Below are 22,355 nucleotides of genomic sequence, written 5' to 3' on the forward strand. Positions count from 1 at the left end.
ATTGACGTATAGAGATCTTTTACGTCTATAGTTAGTAAATTGATGTTTTCATTAAAGGGCAATTCATTAATCTTACCCAAGAATGACCATGAGTCCTTGCAAATGGCAGGTTCAAGTTTGACAAATTTATTCAAAAGTTTATCTACCATTTTAGCACAGGCATAGGTCATACTATTCTTTCCACTTACAATTGGTCTGAAGGGCGGATTTGCCAAATTCTTATGTATTTTTGGTATTCCGAAAAGAATAGGCACAATCGGTGATGGTATAATTAAATAATTAAGTTGGTCTGAATCTATTCTCCCTTCTATAAATAAATCATTAATATAGCCTTTAACTCTTTTACAGGCTTGATTGTATTCATTTAGTGAAACTTGTTCATAAGCATTAGATGAAAGCATGACTTCTATCCTGTTGATATAATCAAACTGGTCCATAAAGACCAATCCCCCACCCTTGTCTGGTTTCATTATCCGGACCTTAAAATTCCGTAGAAAATTTAACCAATCCAACTCATCAGGATTCAAATTACTCTTCCTTTTGTATTTATTTATATAGTGGAAATTCCTAAGATCCAATTCACATAGTTTTTCATATAACAATAAATTACTATGTAGGGGTGGATTAAAAGTACTGGGAATTCTATGTTCATTGTTGTTACCAAGTAAAGTATTCCCCAGAATCATCGCTAAATTCAATTTACGAACGTATAATTTCAAATCAATAATACAGTTTGTAACATTCAAATTATTAAGGGGGACAAATGTAAGACCTTTAGCTAGTAAGTCCGCTAGCTCAGGGGGAACAGGCATAGTAGAATAGTTATAGATGGAAAAGTCTCCTTGCGTATTCTTAATAAGATGAAAATTGGATGGAGAATCATTTTCTACTATTTCCATTTGTTCATTCTCTTCCTCTGATTCCATCCGTTCTGACCCCTTCCCCTCTGAAAATTTGACTGCTTGGCATTATTCTGATTATTGATAGGTTGACCACTGTTGTATGAAACAGGGTTTAAACCTCCAGTGTTCTTATTTTGATTTTGTATACGCTCACTTCTTCTTTGTCCAGAATGATGCTTGTGGAGGATGTAGAGGGGATAGGTTGATCAGAATCAATCAACAAGGCTCTGGGTTGTACATCAATGTTCCCATTCGCAATGATATTGCTGGTACCAGTGTTACCAGATGAAAACTGAGGTGTTGATATCCCACCCATCCTAGGTAAACCATTTGTTTTTGGTTTATTCCACTGCTGAGCTGGTGGAGGAACTGGATAAGCTGTCCCTTCATCATATTGTGAACAATCCCTTTGTATCTTTTTATTTTTGATTGCTCTAGCTTTCACTAAATAGGCTTCAATAGTCTCAAAAATTTTTAGATATTCAAACTTATACCTAGGAAAGTCAGGATGTGATTTAATTTGCGTATCCAGTAAAGAAATATTATCCTTTAATTCTTCATTAAATAATGCATAATTAGTTTTCATTAATTCTATTAATTCCAGGCCCTGTTTATTAAACAGTTTTATCAACTCTAGATGAAAGTTAGAATTGGGAACCAAGCCTGTTGGATACTGCCATATTCTTAAGCCTTTAGGTACTATTTGCAGTCTGGTACATTCATTAAAATAATCAATTTCCAGTGCATATTTTTTAAATTTCAATAGTACATGATCAAACTCATTTAAGAGATTTAAAATACCATTGTCTTCCCTAGCCGGACTCACCATTCCTGGCGTTGCGCTATTAAAATGCCAACCATTACTTGTACATAGCCAGTCTTTCAAGTTTGGTAATCCAATAAGCCCTGGGGTATTCGTATTACTGCCATCCAGTTGTAAAGACATGTTGTTCCGTTCGGAACTAGTGCCAGAAACAGGAAAACCAGTCCTTTCTCTTGTAGCTTCGATAACCATTAAATTATTGGTAGAATTCACCAACGGAGACACTGCTTGGCCCTGTCCGCAAGGTATACTAGCTGCAGAGCTAGAGGGAGAGTTTCCGGCAGCTTGCGAGGCTCCAGAACAAATAGGAGTAGTGGCGCCAAAATTAAAAGAAGAAACATTGTTCCCTTGGTTAGCGCTGTTCAATCCAAGCGCTGGCTGTTGCGGTTGATTGCTGGGTTGTTGCCGAAAAGGCTGAATTAATGATGCTGGTTCCAAATGTTTGTCAACTTTTTCAGTGAGTCTCTCTACTTGCTGAGCGAGACTCTGAATTAAGTTCAATATATTAACGTCTTTAGAGTTACCATTAACTCCCTCGTTCACCTCCAACTGAGAGGAAACTGGTGATGCTTCCACGGAACTACCGGAATTGCCCAGACTCGACATGCTACACCAAAAACTGCTGGTAAATTCAAAAAACGGCAATCTGGAAGTCCGTGAACACTCTTTATTGTAAAAACTCTTAAGCGCTTTTCGTACGTACTATGTACGAACTTCATCAGAGAATCCATTAGTGCAGAACACACCCTTAAATAACTTTTTACAGATCAGCTGATGTTACGCTGATTATTGTATTTAAAAGACCAGCATCATAAAACTTTGATCTTACATATTTTAAAAATGTTAAATATCATTCAAGAATTATTTGGCTAATTATATTAGATAAATATCCACAACCATTCCTTTAAAAATGAGTCAAAAAATAATAATAAAACATTATTGCTAAACAATACATCATATTAGTATATTAATTTAAGTTCGTACATAGTACGTACGAAAAGCGCTTAAGAGTTTTTACAATAAAGAGTGTTCACGGACTTTCAGATTGCCGTTTTTTGAATTTACCAGCAGTTTTTGTTGTTTTTGGTGTAGCATGTCGAGTCTGGGCAATTCCAGTAGTTCCGCGGAAGCATCACCAGTTTCCCCTCAGGGGATGCACTAAAAAAAATGACCAAAACTGTAGGAAGAGAGTGAATTAAAAACGTTGCTCTTCTCCTTTAAACTTTTTTTTTTCCAGGAGTCAAGCCACCCCCTTCCCTGCACCCCCAATGTGGACTTGCCGAACTTTATAAATTCTGAGAGCAACATACTTCAGAGAAAAAGGAACACTCTGGGAAATGGCCATCTTGGACTTCATATAAGAAAGTCACTTTTTTTAACCATTCAGTCACCCAACATTTCAAATGGTTACTAATTTCAGATTCAAGTGGGGAAGGGTTTCCCTAATGGTGTTCTCAATATGTTTGTTAAAGGAAAGTAAAGAGTCTTGTGTAAGTCTTCGTTACTTTTGTTACAAAAATAGTGGGAGAATGGTACTATTTAGGTCAGCTCTTCACAAGTGGGAATTTTTTGGAAGCTTCTTTAGTGTTCCAAAAATAACAGTACTGAATTTTAGGGTGTTGATGTGTAGACTATTTTCATGGGTCCAAGTGCACAACTTTGGGAAAGTGGTATGAAGTTTGTGTTCTAGGGTGTACAAATTATGACAAGGTCCAGGATGTCATTAGTGTACAGTGTTTGAGGTCTGTGACAATGCTATTAACACAGAGACAATAGCAGTAGACCATGAATAAAACATAGGGGAAATCATGTATTAAGGATACCTTGAGTACAAAGGTGGGTGTTAAACTATATGAGTAATATTCTATCTTGTAGGTACATTTTTACTCATCCTGTTAAGTTCCTCAAATTAAATTTACTAAGTTTGAAGAGCTGGAGGTTGTGTTCACAGTTTTAAATGTACTAGTCATGTCTATGAAGAGTCTGCCTGTTAGTTTAGATTCAGTCATGTTATTGTAGACAGTGCTGTGACATTCTACAATGCGGTCGTGTCTCAAAAGGGTTTTTTGAAGCAGAGTTGGACATCACACAGAGGGCTGTACCTGACTGAATATGTGCTTGCAGATCTATTTTCCAAATATTTATGCCAGTGGGTAGAGATATGCAATTGGTCTAAAGTCTTTTTCTTTGTGTTGGACTTTAGGGGGTAGTACTATGATGCCATATTTAAAGGCTTTGAGGAAATGTTTGAGGTAAGGGAGAGATTGCACCCTGCATTCCTAACAATGGCTGCTCCACAGTGTAGAGAATGCACTGTATAACCTAATTTCAGTAGAGCTTGCTTGTTAACATTTTTAGGAATTTGTCTAAAGTGAGAGAACAAGCTGCCAGTGCATACAGCGGAGATGAGAGAGCTTAAGAGGTTTGTGATTGGCTAATGGAAAGTATGGGAGAAACTGAAGGGGCAAATTTCTAGTTATTTCATATGCTGTGTATATTTGGAAGCATTTATATCTGTATGCAAAGTTGTGGCTATTGTTTGTTTTCTGAATGGAAATAGGCTAGGTGGAGTCTGTAATTGTTCCAGTCAGGTGTTTAACCTCAGACAAACTGTATATATCGTTTAGCAGGTCTATATTAGAACACAGAAGACACTGAACATCAAAAGGCCGAAAATGCTAAACCTTGAATTTGCTACCTGCTAATTATATATAGCAACTCCGAGATCACACTACAATGTGGAAGGGCAAAATATTCCGATCTTCACTGCAATGCAATCTCACAAAAAGCACATCAAGGTCTGCCATTTTCGGCCTTTACGCTGTTTGATGTTCAGCCTCTTCAATTTCATAATAGGAACCCCTTTTGGCAAGCATATTTTGCATCTGTCTTACAAATGTTACTTTCAGTGAATTAACTGCTATTCTACCTTTTTATATAGGTTGAAGTGTGTGATGCAGAAGTTTGCTGCAATCATGTTGCTTGTTGTCTTATTTATTTAACATTTGTTTACAGGAAAGTCCAACTTGGAACGCGCCAATTTTCAGCGGAGGCCCAGGGTGAAACCTCCAGATGCATGTCTTTGTAAGAGGAAGCTGGAGAACCCAGAGGAAATGCCCACGAATGCAGAAAGGACATGCGCAGTCCACAAAGAAGGCACCCCAGCCATGAATCGAACCAGATAACCTCTTTCTGTGAGGCGACAATGCTAACCATTGCACCACTGCGCTGTCTTCTAGCCTGGAATATATTTTTTTTAATGTCTGTGGTAAGTCAGAGACACTTTCCTCCTCTTACACTCTTACCAGAGGAAAAAATGCATCCTTCACAAAAAGTCTGTCTAAGATGCAACTAAGTGCAGAATCGGAGTCTGCTTGTACATACAGTGGGAACCAGTCTATGTTTTGAAGGTGAGTATTCCAATAAAGTACCTCTGCTGTCAGGGAAAGGTCGATAGGAGATCTTATTTGTTTTAAGGATCAGAATAACATTATGGGACAAAGATCAGTTAAGTTGTTTGGTAAAATTGTGATATTTCGGCATCTATGTTTTGTATCAGTGATAATTAGGACTACAGTGGAATTACTGTCAGTTGCAGACTTTGGTTTGTTGGCTGCTTGACCATTTGCTCTTGATTATGGTGTGTTAGAATTTTGCATACTGTTTAGACAGTGCCTTTGCCAGCATTTCTGTTAAAATCTCCCAGAATAACTGTTATGTGGAGTATCTAATGGAAAGATATTTTAGAGAATATTTTGCAGGGTGTTTTGGGATAAGGGGAGAGGGATACAGATATGCCACTAACAGTCATGCCAGTTAATATTCAGTTTGCATTATAGCTACTTTTGATTTATGTTATATTTACTCTTAAGATAGTGATGGGTAATTACTGCAGAGTACGAAGGCAACACTTCCACCTTGTCTCTCTCCAGACCACTGCTGTTTGGACAGGTAAAGTTTGAATTCATGTCATGTGATGGACCGTGGACATCTTTAAACCATGTTTCAGTGATTCTTAGTATATGGTGGGTTTTCATCATTAATCCAAGTTCTAGTCCTGCCCGTTTCCTGTTTAAGCTTTGTGCCTGTATTTTTTTTTTTTTTTTTTAGATTTTTAGAGTTGGATATTGCTGTGACTGAATGTGAGCTTTGGTGGTATGCATGTTTGAGATTGGGCCTATGTTTGCTGATAGGAAGTCTGAAGAGTTATTAGTTAGTTTACAATTCAGCTGAATGTCACTAGACTGTAGGTATTCTGCAGAGATCACTTAAGTACAGCTGAATGACAGCCGACAGCAAGTATTTTGCAGAAGATACATATGTACAGTATACTTTTTTTAAAAACCTGTGAGGAGTATGCTTGAAAATGAGGTGCGAGGCTGAAGATGAAGTTGCAGTGAGAGTTGAGTTTCATTGCATCCATGTTATTTTACAGTGTCAGGGAAGAATAGGATGGCATTAAGAGATTTGTTAGTTTTTCTTTGCAAGTCTAAATGGGCAGAGCCCATTTTCAGCAGAGGCTTGGGGAGAAAACTCCACTACAGTACATTTACATTAGCGAGTGAATTTCAGACAGTTCTCAGAAAAACACAAAATTACAAACAGGCATATACAGTCAAGTATTTGCATCAAACAATCATAAGTCTATACACTTCTGTTACCTCTAAAATTTTGCAGGAAGTAACTGGATTTGTACTGTAGAAGGAAATATGTAAAGTTTAGTGTTCTTATATTTCAATACAGAAAAGTCTATACACAGTTCAAGAGATGTAATGAAGTTATAAAATTATGTAGGAGAACAGATTTTAGTACTGTGTAGCTTTGTAAACAGTTCAAGAAATACAATTAAGTTATAAAACTATGTAGGAGAAAAGATACTGACATTGTACACGGAGGATAGCGGTAATAGTAACTTCGAGATAGACAACAGCGCATAGGATTAGTTCTGTCTAGGCTGCCTCTTCCAGATTGGTGTATCTGGAAAGTTTATAACTTAAGTATACAGGGAATGCATGAAAGGGGTAAAGCAGTGGATGGGGGCAATTAGAAAAAGAGAAAGATTAGAAGTGTTTAAGAGGGGGGATAAAGAGGGCTGTACTGATTCATATGCATGAGGGAAAGAAATTAGCAACAAGTAATACAAAAAGTACAGTTGTGCACACTTACCATAAAAGCAGATGTTCACGTGTATTCATCTTTGTAGTCTTGACTTGTGGGATTATGGAGCTCAACCTCAGGATGACCAGTGGACGCCACCGCATGATGTGAAGTGGATGGGAGACTAAGATGCCTAGCTAAGATCTCGGCCCTACACCTGACAGCCCTAGAATTGAAATGGGTGCAGAAAAGTACAGCTGTGTACACTTACCATAAATGTAGATGTTCGACTATATTCACTGTTGCAGTCATTGCATTTGGGTAATCTGCTTGCAGGTTGCCCTCAGTCGGCCTGATTAACAAAGTCTTGGGTCCTGCGTCGGTTGCTGTCCCTTCTTCCATGACGTCAGGGGTATAAAACATGCAGCCAACGCCATTACATCAGTTTTTCCTGCCCCAGATGTCAGGTGCCCCCCTAATGAGAAGCAATTAAACATAAAAGCACAGAGATATACCTCCAACAAAAAAAGCAAATACACCAAAAGGCTTTTAAGCATAGTAAAGGAAAGTAGAGGTATAGCCAAAAGAAGTTAGGGGGCTGGAGGGAGGGTACCCAAGACTGCAACAGTGAATACACTCGAACATCTATATTTATGGTAAGTGTACACAACTGTACTATGTTGTTCGTGTTTCACTGTTGCAGTCATTACATTTGAGTAGATTCCCAAAGCTATGATTGGGAAGAGGAGTTTAGATAGCATTAGGGCCAGCTATAAGGCCTTGCAAGACTGCAGTGGCAAAGCCAGCTCTGGATTTAGAGAAAATTGGCAAATGATAATGCTTGGTGAAAGTATGTACAGAACTCCAGGTAGCAGCTTCTAGGATGTACCTGGTAGGGATGCCTCTGAGAAAGGCAGTAGAGGTAGATGCAGCCCTGGTGGAGTGCGGTCTGATCACCTGGGGGATAGGTTTTCCATGGTGCTTACAGCAGAAATGAATGCAATGGCTTATCCATTTAGAAATTGTTTGATTTGAAATAGCCTTCCCCTCTGCCCCTGCAGCAAATGCTACCAGCAGTTGTTCAGATTTCCTTTGAGGTTTAGTCCTGTCCAAGTAGAATCTAAGTTGTCTGTGCACATCTAAGGAATGCAGTATCCGTTCCCCTTTATTCTGTGGATTAGGAAAGAAGGTTGGCAAATAAATGGACTGATTAAGAGCCACATTGGATACCACCTTGGGCATGAAGAATGGATTGGTTTTGAGTGACACTCCTGTCCGAATGAAGGATGATGAAAGGCTCCACTGCCTTAAGGGCCTGTAATTCAGATACCCTTCTAGCTGAAGTGATTGCTAAAAGGAAAGCTGTTTTCCAAGAAAGAAATTTTAAGTCTGCAGTAGCAGCTGGCTCGAAATGAGGTAGAGTGAGTTTCTCCAAGACAAAGTTAAGGTCCCAGGCTGGGGTTGGAGCCCTCCTGGGTGGTCTCAAATTTTTGGCCCCTCTGAGGAACTGCTTGAGCAGTGGATGAGAGAAGAGGGGAGGGTTCTGTGTTATAATGAGCTGAAATGGCTGAGGCGTGGATTTTAATGGAGGAAAAAGACAGGCCCTTGTGAAGCATCTCAGTTAAGTATTGTAAAATCTGAGGTAAATTGGGCGCTGCTGTGCTCATCCCTTGAGTTCCAGGCACAGAATCTTTTCCATTTTTCTGCATAGGATTTTCTAGTACTAGGCCTCCTTGCCTCTAAGATGATATCCATCACAGGTTTGCTGAGGGATGGTAAAGGAGAGATTAAGTAATTAGCCAGGCTGCAAGGTTCAGTGTTGGAAGCTGAGGGCGCAGAATCTGGTTCTCCTGCTGAGACAGCAGGGAAGGAGTCTGAGGTAGGTGCCATGGGGATGACCGTGACACACTGCACAGGAGGGGGTACCAGTGTTGGCACGGCCAGTCTGGAGCAATCAAAATCATCTTTGGTTTGTCCTGTTTGACTTTTAGTAGTACTTTGGAGAGCAGAGGCAGAGGGGGGAAGGCATAGACAGATAGGTTTTTCCAGTTGAAGGACAGAGCATCCACTTTCCAGGCTTGTTTGTGGGGAGTCCTTGTGCAAAATTTGTCCAATTGGTAGTTCTGGGGAGAGGCAAACAGGTCTACATCTGGGCTCCCCCATTTGCTTGTCAACATGTTGAAAATCCTTGGTTCCAGTTTCCACTCGTGTGGGTCCATGACGTTTCTGCTTAGTCCATCTGCCAGTGTATTTAATTTTCCTGGCAGGAATTGAGCTTGTAGGTGCACTTGGTAGCACAAGGCTGTGTTCCACAATGCCATGTCTAGTCTGCAAAGGGGGTAAGAATGTGCACCCCCCCTCCTTGTTTATGTACCACATAAAGTACAGTTTTGTACCTACCATAAATGTAGATGTCCGATAGATATGCAACTGCAGTCACAACATATGGGTTGGCCTGCCTCAGGCAGCCCTCGGTCAGCCGGATTCCAAAGTCTGGGTCTGGCGTCGGCTGGTGTCGCCTCCTCTCCGACGTCAGAGCGGCTGGAGTATAAAGGCATCGGCCGACACCATTTCTTCAGTGTTTCTTGCCCCAGAGATGCCAGGTGCCCTCCTAGGAAGGCTAAATTTGGTGAATGGATAAACAATTCCAGACATGCACAACAGTAATAAATAGATACACCATAGGAGGTACCCCCAGCTAATAGGAAGGGATAGTGGACCCATAAAGAAGGTTGCAGAGGGGTAGGAGGGTGGGAAAATCCGACTGCAGTTGCATATCTATCGGACATCTACATTTATGGTAGGTACAAAACTGTACTATGTCCTTCAAGAATGCAACTGCAGTCATAACATATGGGTTGAATACCATAGCCAAGCTGGGGGGTGGATGGAACTAAGAAAGGGATGGTGTAGCTAAAATGCCCTGCAGGACTGCCGAAGCAAAGCCTGCTCGGGATCTGGAGTATAAGGGCAGGTTGTAGTGCTTGGTAAATGTATGCACGGATCTCCATGTAGCAGCCTCTAGAATGTCCTTTGTAGCCACTCCTCTTAGGAAAGCTGTGGATGTGGCTATAGCTCTGGTGGAATGTGGCCTAATATTGGCTGGCACACCTTTTCCATGGAAAGAATATCAGAATCTGATGCAGTGTCCAATCCATTTTGAAATTGTTTGTTTGGAGATTGCTTTTCCTTGTACTCCAGCAGCATAGGCTACAAACAGTTGGTCAGACTTTCTGGTGGCCTTAGTTCTGTCCAAATAGTAACGCAGTTGCCTGTGTATGTCCAAAGTATGCAGCAGTTTTTCACCCCTGTTTTGCGGATTGGGGAAGAAAGTAGGCAGGTGAATAGCTTGATTTAGAGATACCCTGGAAATTACTTTTGGCATGAATGTAGGATTGGTTCTTAGAGAAACTCTGTCCTGATGAAAAATGAGGAAGGGAGGTACTGCCATGAGTGCCTGTATCTCCGAGACTCTTCTTGCAGATGTGACTGCCAATAGAAAAACCGTTTTCCATGATAGAAATTGCATTTCTGAAGTTGCTGCTGGCTCAAAAGGAGGAAGAGTTAATTTTTCCAAAACGAAATTGAGGTCCCATGCAGGTACTGGCTGTTTTCTGGGAGGTTTGATATTCTTTATCCCTTAATTTTTCCAAAACGAAATTGAGGTCCCATGCAGGTACTGGCTGTTTTCTGGGAGGTTTGATATTCTTTATCCCTCTTAGGAACTGTCTTAGCAAAGGATGTGAAAACACTGGTGGATCACAATTAGTATTTTGCTGAGATTGCTGAGGCGTGAATCTTTATAGAAGAATATGAGAGTCCAGTATGAAACATTTCTGCCAAGTATTCCAATATCTGAGGTATACTCAGTAATGTTGTATCCTGACCCCTGTTGGCATTCCAGATGCTGAATCTCTTCCACTTGGCTGAATAGGTTTTTCTGGTGGAAGGTCTGCGTGCTTCCAGTAAGATCTCTTGAACTTTTTTGGAAAGAGAGATAGCGGAAGGAGTCATGGTAACCTCCAGGCTGTCAGATGCAATGTTTTCAGGTTTTGATGGACAGTCCTGTAATTGTGTTGCGTTAGAAGCAGGGGCCATAGGGGCAGAGGCCTCGGTTTGGTCCGAGTTATGCTCAACAGCAATGGGTACCAGTGTTGCCTTGGCCAGTCTGGAGCTATCAGAATGCCTGTTGGTTGTTCGGCTTTGATCTTCAGTATCACCTTGGTCAGCAGAGGTAGAGGAGGGAATGCATAAATTTTTAGGGAATTCCAGCTGAAGGAGAGAGCATCCGTTTTCCAGGCTAGAGGATGGTGGGTCCTTGTGCAGAACTTTTCCAGGTGATGATTTATGTGAGAAGCAAAAAGATCTACGTCCGGTCTTCCCCATGTCTTTGTTATTTGTGAGAAAATGTGAGGATGCAGCATCCATTCGTGTGGATCCAAGAAATTTCTGCTCAGCTTGTCCGCTAGTACATTGTCCTTGCCTGGCACAAACTGGGATTGCAAGTGTATCTTCAGACTCAGGGATTTTTCCCAGAGAATCATTGTTAGTCTGCAGAGGGGATAAGAATGAGTGCCTCCCTGCTTGTTTATATACCACATGACAGTGGTGTTGTCTGTCCTTATTAGCAAATGTCCTTGTTGTAGTGATTTTTCGAAAGTCTCGATTGTATGTATCACTGCCAACATCTCTTTTTGGTTTATGTGCAGATGTCTTTCCCTTGGTGTCCATAGACCTTGAATGCATCTGCCCTCCATGTGCGCCCCCCATCCATGATCTGAGGCGTCTGTTGTAATCATTTGACCTGCTTGAGGTTTGTTGAAGGACATGCCTTTGTTTAACTGACTTGCTTGAGCCCACCACAAAAATTCTTTTTGCAGACATGGAATGAGTGGGATTATGTCCTCTAGGCTTTGGCTGTGTTGGGACCATAAGCTTTTTAAGTACCATTGCAGCTTTCTCATATGAAGTCTTGCCAAAGGTATCAGAAGAATGCAAGATGCCATGAACCCCAGGGCCTGCAGGATTTTCCTTGCAGTCAGCTGGGAGAGCCTTGCTAGGCCTTTGAAGTACTCTGGTAACTGTTGTTGTTTCTCCTCTGTGAGGTAGGCCATTTGAGTTTCTGTGTCCAGTTTGGCTCCTAGGAAAATAATCTGTTGGGATGGCAGTAGTCTTGACTTTTGAATGTTGACTGTGTATCCCAAGGCCTGCAGTAGTTGAATGACATAGTCCAAGTTTGCTATTAAGGTTTGTTTGTTGTCTGCTTGAATGAGGCAGTCGTCCAGGTAGGGGTATATTTGAATCCCCTGGAGTCTGCAGTGTGCCACTACTGATGCCAGGCATTTCGTGAACAGTCTGGGCGCAGTAGATAAGCCAAACGGCAATGCTGAGAATAGATAATGCTCTGTCCCTGCAAGAAATCTGAGGTATCTTCTGCAGCTTTGTCTGATTGGGACATGCAGGTATGCCTCCTTGAGGTCCAGAGTGACCAGCCAAGACCCCTTGCCCAGCATGGGAAGGAGTTGCTGCAACGTCAGCATTTTGAACTTTGGTACAATGAGAAAAGTATTTAGAGTAGACAAGTCCAGTATAGGCCTCCATTTGTTTTCTTTTCTTGGAACAAGGAACAGTCTTGAATAAAATCCCTGGCCTTGTTCCTGAGGAGGAACCCTTTCTATTGCTTTTATACTTAACAGCTTTGAAACTTGAGTGAGTGCCTCTGCCCTTTGATGATGTGGCAGGTTTGGCATGCCTTGTCTTATTGGTAAAGTATGGAAGTGGAATCTGTAACCCTTGTCTATTAAATCCAGAATCCAGTTGTCCTTGGTTAAGATATGCCAGTTTTTTGAGAATAAGGATAATTGTCCGCCCAAAGGTGCTTCTCTTTGAGCCTTTGTAGGCGGTATGAAAGTCAAGTCATTGTGATTGTCCTTGTGGTGCAGCTGGGCTGCCTGCGCCACTTCTTTGATTTGGAGGTTGCCATTGGCGGCCCCTGTAGGATCCTCGGTATTGCCCTCTACCTCGGGCACGCCTGTTTTTTCCCTTTTGAAACTTGTCAGAGTCTGGGAAGGACCAATTCTTTGAAGGCCAGTTTCTGCTGAATCTGGGTGGCTGAACCTGGAGGAAATCTTTAACTGTCTGTACTGATTTAGCTTTTTCCTCAATGGACTTCAAAACATCTTGTGCATTAGCACCAAAAAGCTTCTGTTTTTCCAGAGGTGCATCCAGTAACTTTACTTTAACATGGTCTGGCAATGGCTGATCTTTTAACCAAGCATGTCTATGTATCACAGCCCCAGTCATGGCTGCCCTACATGAAGCCTCCAATGCATCATAACCACACTGAAGAAAATGATTGTTAACCTGCTGAGTGTTATGTATATGATCCTGCAATGCTTTTCTATCAATAGGCTCAGGAGAGGCTAGCTTTTTCTGTAAATCATCCAGTAAAAAATCCTGGTACTGAAACATATGAAAAAGGCAGTTAAGTAACCTCATGGCTAGGGTGGTAGAGGTATAAACTTTTTTACCCCATCTCTCCAGGGACCTAGCTTCCCTATCCGCTGGCAGTGGATTCTTGGCAGTGGAAGTAGCCACTCCCTTGGGGCCCTGTGAAATAGTTTCTAGATCCACAGAGTGGGCCTTAAAGAGATGTTTGTGAGTGTCAGGGACCCTATAATATCTGTCTGGCTTGACAGGAGCAGGGGGGAGAGAATCAGGGTTAGCACTGGAGTCAGAGAAAACATCATCCAAAACATCCATAACTGGAGGAATAGCTAAAGGTCTGTGCTGGGGAAGCTTGAGGAAGGTACGTAGCCTTTTCCTGGAATCAGAGAATTACTGACCCTGCCATTTAAAATGTTCCCTCATAGAGTGCAGGACTTCACCAAACGAGAAATCCTCTGGAGGGGAGGCAGAGTGAATTGATTCCTCAGCATCAGAGTCCTCATAGGCCTGGAAGGATTCTTCTTGGGTATCTGAATGCTCAGAATCCCCAGAGGCCTCATCTGAAGAGAGGTTGTCAGCCTGCTCAGTTCTGGGCCTTTTCTCTGCAGGTGGCTGAGAACCTCTGTTTGGGTGAGGCGGAGACCCCCTGGTAAGAGAAATAAGATCTGCAGCAAGAGACATGATCTGTTTATCAGAAGAAGGGGCCTGAGCAGCAGGTTTAGGATGGGCCTTGGCCTGGCTGGTGGCCTTAGCACGTGCAAAGGCCTTGACGGACATGGATACAGGAGGCCTTGCAGCCCCACGTGCAGGGGTAACCTTGTCTACGGGAATGGTGTCGGGTAGATCCAGAACTTCGGTTTCCGGAGGAAAATCAACAACCGGCACCGGAGAGGTCTCCGAGACCGAAGGACGTGTTAACGCTGTGTCGTCGGCCTGGAGCGGTTGAATTACCGCTTCCGAAGGGACCGAAGCACTAGCGGAGGATTTAGGAGTTGCATCGGTGGTGGACGCGGGCTGAGGATGTCGGTCCCGGTCCTTTCGTTTTTTGGTAGATTGAGTTGTCGGTTGATCTGACGGCATAATATACGCGAAAGATTCACCGAAAAAGTCTTCGGCAAATTCTGACCGGCGCCTGAGAGTGCGCTTATTAAAGTAAGCACAGGCAGCACAGGCAGAGACGTCGTGGTCTGGGCCCAGGCAAGGAAGGCAGTAAGAATGGAAGTCCTTATGAGGTATTTGTTTACCACAAGACAAACAATTATTAACTTTCTCAATTTGTTCTGACATCGGCTGAGGCAAGAAAAAATGTTCCCCAACGGGGTATTTAGCTTTTAGATGACTTCGGTACTGAAAACACAGGAGCTGACCGACAGGCACTTGCGAACTGCTTCTGCTTCGGGCACTGCGCGGCAAGAAAGACTGAAGAAGATGGCGTCGGCCGATGCCTTTATACTCCAGCCGCTCTGACGTCGGAGAGGAGGCGACACCAGCCGACGCCGGACCCAGACTTTGGAATCCGGCCAACCGAGGGCTGCCTGAGGCAGGACAACCCATATGTTATGACTGCAGTTGCATTCTTGAAGGACATCAGTGGTGTTGTCCGTCTTTACCATTAGTTGTCCTGGACGAATGTGCTCCTTGAAGGCTGTCAGAGCATTCTGTACAGCTAACATTTCTTTTTGATTGATATGCAGGTACATTTGACTTGGGTTCCATTTGCCCTGAATGCACTACCCTGCCAGGTGAGCCCCCCATGCAGAGTCTGATGCATCTGTTGTTAGGGTTTGGGCAGCAGGGGGTGGTGTGTGAAAGGTAGTCTCTTGTTTTGGTGACAGGCCTCTGCCCACCAAAGGAACTCTAGGCATAGGCAAGGTATGATAGGAATCATTGCTTCTAGGTTTTGAGAATGTTGACACCATAGACTTTTTAGATACCACTGTAGTTTTCTCATATGCAGTCTTGCATATGGAATTAGAAGAATGCAGGAAGCCATGAACCCCAAGGCTTGCAGTATTTATCTTGCAGATAGCAGGGTTTTTGTGGCCACTTGTTTGAATTAGGCTGTCAAATGAATTTGCTTTTCTGGCGTGAGGTAAGCCATCTGGGAAGTTGTATTCAAGCTTGCTCCCAGGAATATAATTTGTTGACAGGGTACCAGTTGTGATTTCTTTTCATTTATGGTGTATCCCAGACAAGTTAGAACCCTTTTTACAAAGGACAGATGATTCAAAAGTATGTCCCGGCTTTCTGCCTGAATTAGACAATCGTCCAGGTATGGGTATATTTGAATATTGTTTTGCCTGCAAAACGCAATAACTGGAGCTAGGCACTTTGTGAATACCCTGGGTGCAGTAGATAAGCCAAAGGGCAGTGCAGAAAACCTGACAGTGTGTGTAGCCTGCATTGAAGCGTAGGTATCTTCTGCAAGATTCCCTGATTGGGATGTGCAGGTATGCTTCTTTTAAATCTAGTGTTGCCAGTCAGGCATCTTTGCCTAGCACAGGAAGTAATTGGTGAAGAGTCAGCATCTTGAATTTTGGAATCCCCAAAAAGGTGTTTAGAGTAGACAGGTCCAGGATAGGATGCCATGAATTGTCTTTTCTGGGTACCAGGAACATTTTCGAGTAGAAATTTTGCCCCTTTTCCTCTTCTGGTACCAGATGAATAGCCCCGATGCATAAGAGAGAAAGTACCTGTTTTTGGGCCTCTGCCCAGTGATTTGGGGGTAGGTCTGGCCACCCACTTGGTGTTGGCAACATGTGGAAGTGAAATCTGTATCACTGGGCACTATTTGTCCTGGGTAATGAGTTCCCAATTCTTTGCATGAAGAGCAATCTTTCCCCCCAAAGGGGTAGTCACATGATAAGTGCTTGGAAATTTTAAAAGGAAGTCATTGAGACAGTTTACCATAGGGGGGAGTCTTATTATTCCAGACTTGAAAGTGGAGCCCCCCCCCCCCCCCACTGCTTAGCTCTGCGAGTCCCCTGGGACTGAAACCTGGGGGTTTTGCTGTGTCAGGGTTTGGCTTGAGAAGACCTGGAAAGGGCTGGAAAGGACCAATTCTTAGATGGTCAGTGCCTACTACATCTAGGAGGCTGAAGTTATAAAAAATCTTTAACAGTTTGCATAGATTTAGCTTTATCTTCCATCTTTTTAAGAACTTCCTCAGCCTTGTAGCCAAACAAGCGGTCCTGATTTAAAGAAGCATCCAACAATTTAGCTTTAACATGATCAAGCAAAGATTGCTCCTTAAACCAAGCATGCCTTCTGAGCACAGACCCAGTAACAGCAGCCCTGCAAGAGGCCTCTAATGAATCAAAACCACATTGCAAAGTACGTTTTCCAACTTGTTCGGCAGAATGCATTAAATCCTGTAATTTTCCACACAGTAAGGAATCAACATCATTTTCTGTTTAAGCAGTCCAATAACATGTTGATGATATTTTAACATATGAAACTGGCAGTTTAAAGCCCTAATGGCCAAGGTTGCAGAAGTGTAAACCTTCTTATCCCATCTATCCAGCACCCTGGAGTCTCTATCAGAAGGGGTAGGATTTTTAGCCTTAGTGAACTTGGGCCCCTGTGAAATAGTTTCTGGATCTGCAATAGGATTTTTAAAAGGAACTTGTGGGACTCAGGGACCCTGGTTTTCTGGGAGCAGGAGGCAGGGAATCAGGGGCCAAACTAGATTCCGAAAAAGCATCAACAATGTCTAGTACAGGTGGAATAGCTAAAGGCCTATGCTGAGGTAGAAGGAAATCCCTAAGCCTCTTTTTTGAATCAGAAAAATCCTGGCTTTCCCAGTGGGAATGCTCCCTTACAGAATGCAAGGTTTCCCAAAAAGAAAAATCCTCAGGAGGGGAAGCAGAGGGAAGAGTCTCCTCTGCATCAGAATCCTCATATTTAGGTAAGGACAAATCCAGGTCATCAGAAGAGTCAGACAAAACAGAATCCTGATCAGAAGATTCATAACCAACCTCAGTCCTAGGCCTCTTAGAAGAGGGGGTTGGCTACCCCTGATTAGAGTTATTATTCAGCCATTCTTATCATTTGTATTTTAGGCATAGAGGCTTGAGCATAGGTTTTTTAGACATGTATCGAGATTTAGGCCTAAGTAATGAAGGAGGCGTAGATTTTAATATGCAAGTCCATAGGCCTGAATACACCCTCAGAAGCTGGTGCCTGCACAGCGGCTCCGGACCCATCCAAGGTAGAGCCATCCGTGGGTTCCATATTTGAAGCATCTCGCAGCATACCGGACTCCGAATGGACCTTTTTATATAGGGATGACATTTAAATTACTCAAATTTCATATACCTGAACATCTCAGTAATAAAAAATGTAAAAGGGACACAAATGCTTTATATAAACACTGAACAATACACTTGTGAGCACAATTTATGTTTACTGACTTTGACAGAATTAGCATCAATATATCCATCACTGCTGCAGTAGCCTAAGCTATTTGGTCCTACCCCACTGACCCTTGCCAGCTGTTCAAAGCCAAAGGGCAGCCTCCACTTGTTCTGTCAGGCTCATCAATAAGATGCCGTACAGACCTAAGACAAAGTGCAGCATGGAAAATGCATTATATTTCACAGATTAATACATTAAATTATCTTCCCTACTACTGGCCTAAATTCTGACAATGAAATACGTGACAAACAATGAAAAGAATCATCTACTAGCCTTGAATACTTTTGAAACAATCAAACCTGCCCTAGTATCTTCCCATTTCTTACCTTGATTTCACGGAGTGATGCTTCAGTGTCTACAGAAATGGATGTATCTCCACTACCTCTTCGGGAGGATGTGCCCCCCAGGGAGGCAAGGGTTGTAGCTGAAAGACTGGATACACTGCGATTTCCCTGTAATTCAAAAAGTATTCATTAAATAAGAACTTGTTGGCTGTGGGTCTGTATACAGCCATAAGCCAACCAAACTGCACTCTTATTGTACATACAGAATAGTTTTAAAATGTCTAAAAACATTAACTTCCCCCAACATGGACTGATGAAGGAATCTGTCACTATGACCTCCAGTCACAAAGTACAGTGAATCTGTCCCACTTTGGCTTCCAGTCATACAGTAAAATTATATCTTTACGACAGGTATATTAAAGTACAGTTGTGTACACTTACCATAAATGTGGATGTTCAAGTGCATTCACTGTTGCAGTCATCACATTTGGGTTATCCCTGCCAGGGTAGCCTTTAGTCGGCCCGAATACCAGAGGCTTAGCATTTCTGCGTCGGTTGCTGTTAGGACTGACGTCAGGTCGTCAGTAGTATAAAGTAAGGCAGCCAACACCATTACATTAGTTTTTCTTGCCTTGTCAGGAGCCCCCAAGTGGGAGCCAGGATATGGTGGAAGAACCCCACCAGTAGAAAGTAAATACTAAAAAGTTCCTTGTAAGGAGAGAGAGAGAGAGAGAGAGAAAGGGAGGGAAACCAGGACTGCAACAGTGAATACACTCAAACATCTACACAACTGTACTATGTTCTTCATGTTTCACTGTTGCAGTCATCACATTTGGGTTGATTCCCAAAGTTGAGGAAAAGGGTGGAGGCAGTCAATAAGACTAGGGGCTGGCTAGGATGCCCTGCAAGACTGCAGTGGAAAAACCTGCCCTGGATTTGGAGAATATAAGCAGGTGGTAATGCTTAGTGAAGGTATGAACAGATGTCCATGTTGCAACCTCCAGGATGTCCCTGATGGGGACTCCTCTGAGGAAAGCTGCAGAGGTGAAGGCTGCTCTGGTAGAGTGAGTCCTGACCCCCTCAGGGGGAAGTTTCCCATGTTGCTTGTAGGAGAAATGGATGCAGTGTGCTATTCATTTGGAAATGGTTTGTCTGGATACGGCTTTGGCCTCTGCTCCTGCAGCAAAGCTGACTAACAACTGATCAGTCTTTCTGAATGGTTTAGTCCTGTGTAAATAGAATCTGAGCTGTCTGTGCACATCTAGAGAGTGCAGTATCCTTTTCCCCCTTTGTTTTGTGGGTTAGGGAAAAAGGTGGGCAAAAGAATGGATTGGTTGAGAGCCACACTGGACACCACTTTTGGCATGAAGGATGGGTTAGTCCTGAGGGAGACCCTGTCAGCATGGAAAATGATGACTGGCTCTACAGCCATTAGTGCTTGTAGCTCGGATACTCTTCTGGCTGAAGTGATGGCCAGAAGCAAGGCTGTCTTCCATGACAGAAACTTTAACTCTGCTGAAGCTGCTGGGGGGGGGGGGGGGCAGTGTGAGCTTTTCCAACACAAAGTTTAGGTCCCAAGTTTGGGTAGGTGCTCTTCTGGGTGGCCTCAAATTGCTAGACCCTCTTAGGAACTATTTTACGAGAGGGTGTGAGAAAAGAGGTTGCTCAGTGTTGAAATGAGCAGAGATAGAGGCATGAATTTTAATAGAGGAAAAGGAGAGACCACTGTGTAGTAGGTCAGCTAGGTAATCCAGGATGAGAGGTAGGGAGGGCTGTGCCATATCTGCTCCTTTAGCCTGGATCCAGGTGTAGAACCTTTTCCATTTGTCAGCATAAGACTTTATAGTGCTAGGGTGTCTGGCCTCATGTATAACATCTAGAACCTGTTTACTGAGATTGGCAACTTGTTCAAGGGTCAGGGAATAAGCCAGGCTGCCAAATTGAGGGTCTGCAATTGGGGATGCATGAATTCTCCTTCATTATAGGTCAGGAGTGTTGGGATCTGAGGGAGATGCCATGATGGCAGAGGGGACAGGCTGTGCAGAAGTGGGTACCAGTGCTGGCGTGGCCAGTCTGGGGCAATCAGGATTGTCCTCAGTTTTTCCTCCCTTACTTTGAGCAGTACACTGGTAATGAGAGGTAGTGGGGGAAATGCATAGACCGAGAGGTTGACCCACTGGAAGGATACAGCATCCACTTTTCAGGCCCTGCAGTGAGGCTCCCTGGTGCAGAACTTGCTGAGCTGATGGTTGGAGTGGGAAGCAAAGAGGTCGGCCTTCGAGGTGCCCCATTTCTGAGTTATAAAGGTGAAGATTCTTTGGTCAAGCTGCCACTCATGTGGGTCCAGAATATTTCAGCTCAAGTTGTCTGCCAGAGAGTTTAGAGAGTCTGTCAGGAATTGTGCTAACAGGTGTAGTTGCATGGCTGAGGCTGTGTGCCAAAGGGTCATGGCGAGCCTGCATAGAGGGTAGGAGTGAGTCCCTCCCTGCTTGTTGATGTAACACATCACAGTGGTGTTGTCTGTTTTGATCAGTAGAGCCCCTGGTGAGAGAAGGGGTCTGGAAAGCTGTCAATGCGTGCTGGACAGCTAACATCTCTTTTTGGTTGATGTGCAGATGTATTTGATGTGGGCTCCATCGGCCCTGTATGCACCTGCTTGTCCAGGTGTGCACCCCAGGCATAGTCTGATGCGTCTGTAGTGAGGGTCTGGGCGGCGTGGGATGGTGAGAAGGGTAGTCCCTTGCTGTGGTAGCATGCTGCTGCCAACCAAAGAAACTCTTTCCTTATGCAAGGTATCATTGGTATAGAGTTTCCAGGTCTTGAGAGTGTTGACACCAAAGGCTTTTTAGGAACCACTGAAGTTTCCTCATATGCAGTCTGGCATATGGAATGAGTAGAATGCAAGTTGCCATGAACCCCAGAGCTTGCAGGATTTTCCTTGCGGATAACTGGGGTCTGGTGGCTAGTTGAGAGAAACAGGCTGTCAGGTAAGTTTGCTTTTCTAGTGTAAGGAATGCCATCTGGAATGCTTTGTCCAGGCTTGCTCCCAGGAATATAATTTTTTGGGTGGGTACAAGTTTGGCTTTCTTTTCGTTGATAGTGTACCCTAGGGAGGTCAGTAGGTCCTTTACAAAGGCCAGGTACTTGAGCAGCTTTTCCTGACCATCTGCCTGAATTAAGCAGTCGTCTAAGTATTGGTAAATTTGAATAATTCTTTGCCTGCAAAAAGTAATGTCGGGAGCCAGACATTTTGTGAAAACTCTGGGAGCAGTAGATAAGCCAAAGGGAAGTGCAGAGAACTGAAAGTGTTGAGATCCCCTGAAGCGGAGACATTTTCTGCATGATTCCCAGATAGGAATGTGGAGGTAGGCCTCTTTTAGATCCAGGGTGGCTAGCCAAGCTTTCTTGGAGAGCATGGGTAGCAGCTGCTGGAGGGTGAGCATTCTGAATTTTGGGATCACCAGGAAGGTGTTTAGAATGGACAGATCAAGGATGGGGGGGGGGGCAGGTGCCCTCTTTTCTGGGCCCCAGAAAAAGTCTGGAGTAGAAGCTTTGGCCTATCTGTTCTGCAGGAACATGCTCTACTGCCCTCAAAGAGAGCAGGGAATGGATTTGCTTTTAAGCCACTGCCCACTGATTTGGAGGAAGATCTGGGAACCCTTTTGGGGATGGAAGGGTGTGGAAGGAGAATTTGTATCCCAGAGACACCATGTTCAGAACCCATTGGTCCTTTGTAATGGTGGTCCAGGTGCTTGAATGAAAGGAGAGTTTTCCTCCTAGGGGCAAATGAAGGTGAGCAGAGGGGAGGTCAGGAGGAGGGGAGTCATTGTGAGTTTTTACCATAAGGGGGTGGCTTAGAACTCCCTGGTTTTGAAGTGGAGGTAGTCCACTGCTTAGATCTCTGCATTCCCTGGCGCTGCTGTCTGAGGGTCTGTTTTCATGGGGCCTAGGCTGGGCCTGTTTACTCGAAGCAGGAAAGGACCAGTGCTTGGAGGGACAATGCCTGCTGGACCTGACGAAATCTTTTAACTGTTTGCATAAATTTTGCTTTTTCTTCCATCTTTTTCAAGACCTCTTCTGCCTTAGTGCCAAATAAGTTATCTTTGTGCAAGAGGGCATCCAACAATTTAGATCTGACATGGTCTGGCACGGGTTGTTCCTTAAGCCATGCATGTCTTCTAATGACAAATCTAGTGACTGCTGCCCTGTAAGAAGCTTCTAGGGTGTCAAAACCACTGTGCAAAGTGTATTTAGTTACTTGACTTGCAGAATGCATTACTTCTTGTAAATCTTTAGATTCTGCCCAAGCAGGAAAGGAAGACATTTTTTGTTTAAGGCATTCCAAGGTATGTTGCTGACATTTATGCATATGGAACTGACAATTTA

The 22,355-nt window shown here is 43.4% G+C and overlaps 1 protein-coding gene across 1 annotated transcript in view; it reads right to left on the reverse strand.

Annotated features, from left to right (window-relative positions):
* Positions 1-22,355, reverse strand: part of LOC122792731 (cingulin-like) — a 1,533,502-nt gene that overhangs the window by 415,346 nt on the left and 1,095,801 nt on the right. The window contains exon 14 of the mRNA XM_044060313.1: positions 18,012-18,137. Coding sequence (XP_043916248.1) covers positions 18,012-18,137 — 126 coding nt within the window. The remainder of the gene's footprint in view (positions 1-18,011; positions 18,138-22,355) is intronic.

The sequence above is a fragment of the Protopterus annectens genome, chromosome 2.part0 (assembly GCF_019279795.1).
Source record: "Protopterus annectens isolate FY-2018-M chromosome 2.part0, PAN1.0, whole genome shotgun sequence".
Classification (NCBI taxonomy): domain Eukaryota; kingdom Metazoa; phylum Chordata; order Ceratodontiformes; family Protopteridae; genus Protopterus; species Protopterus annectens.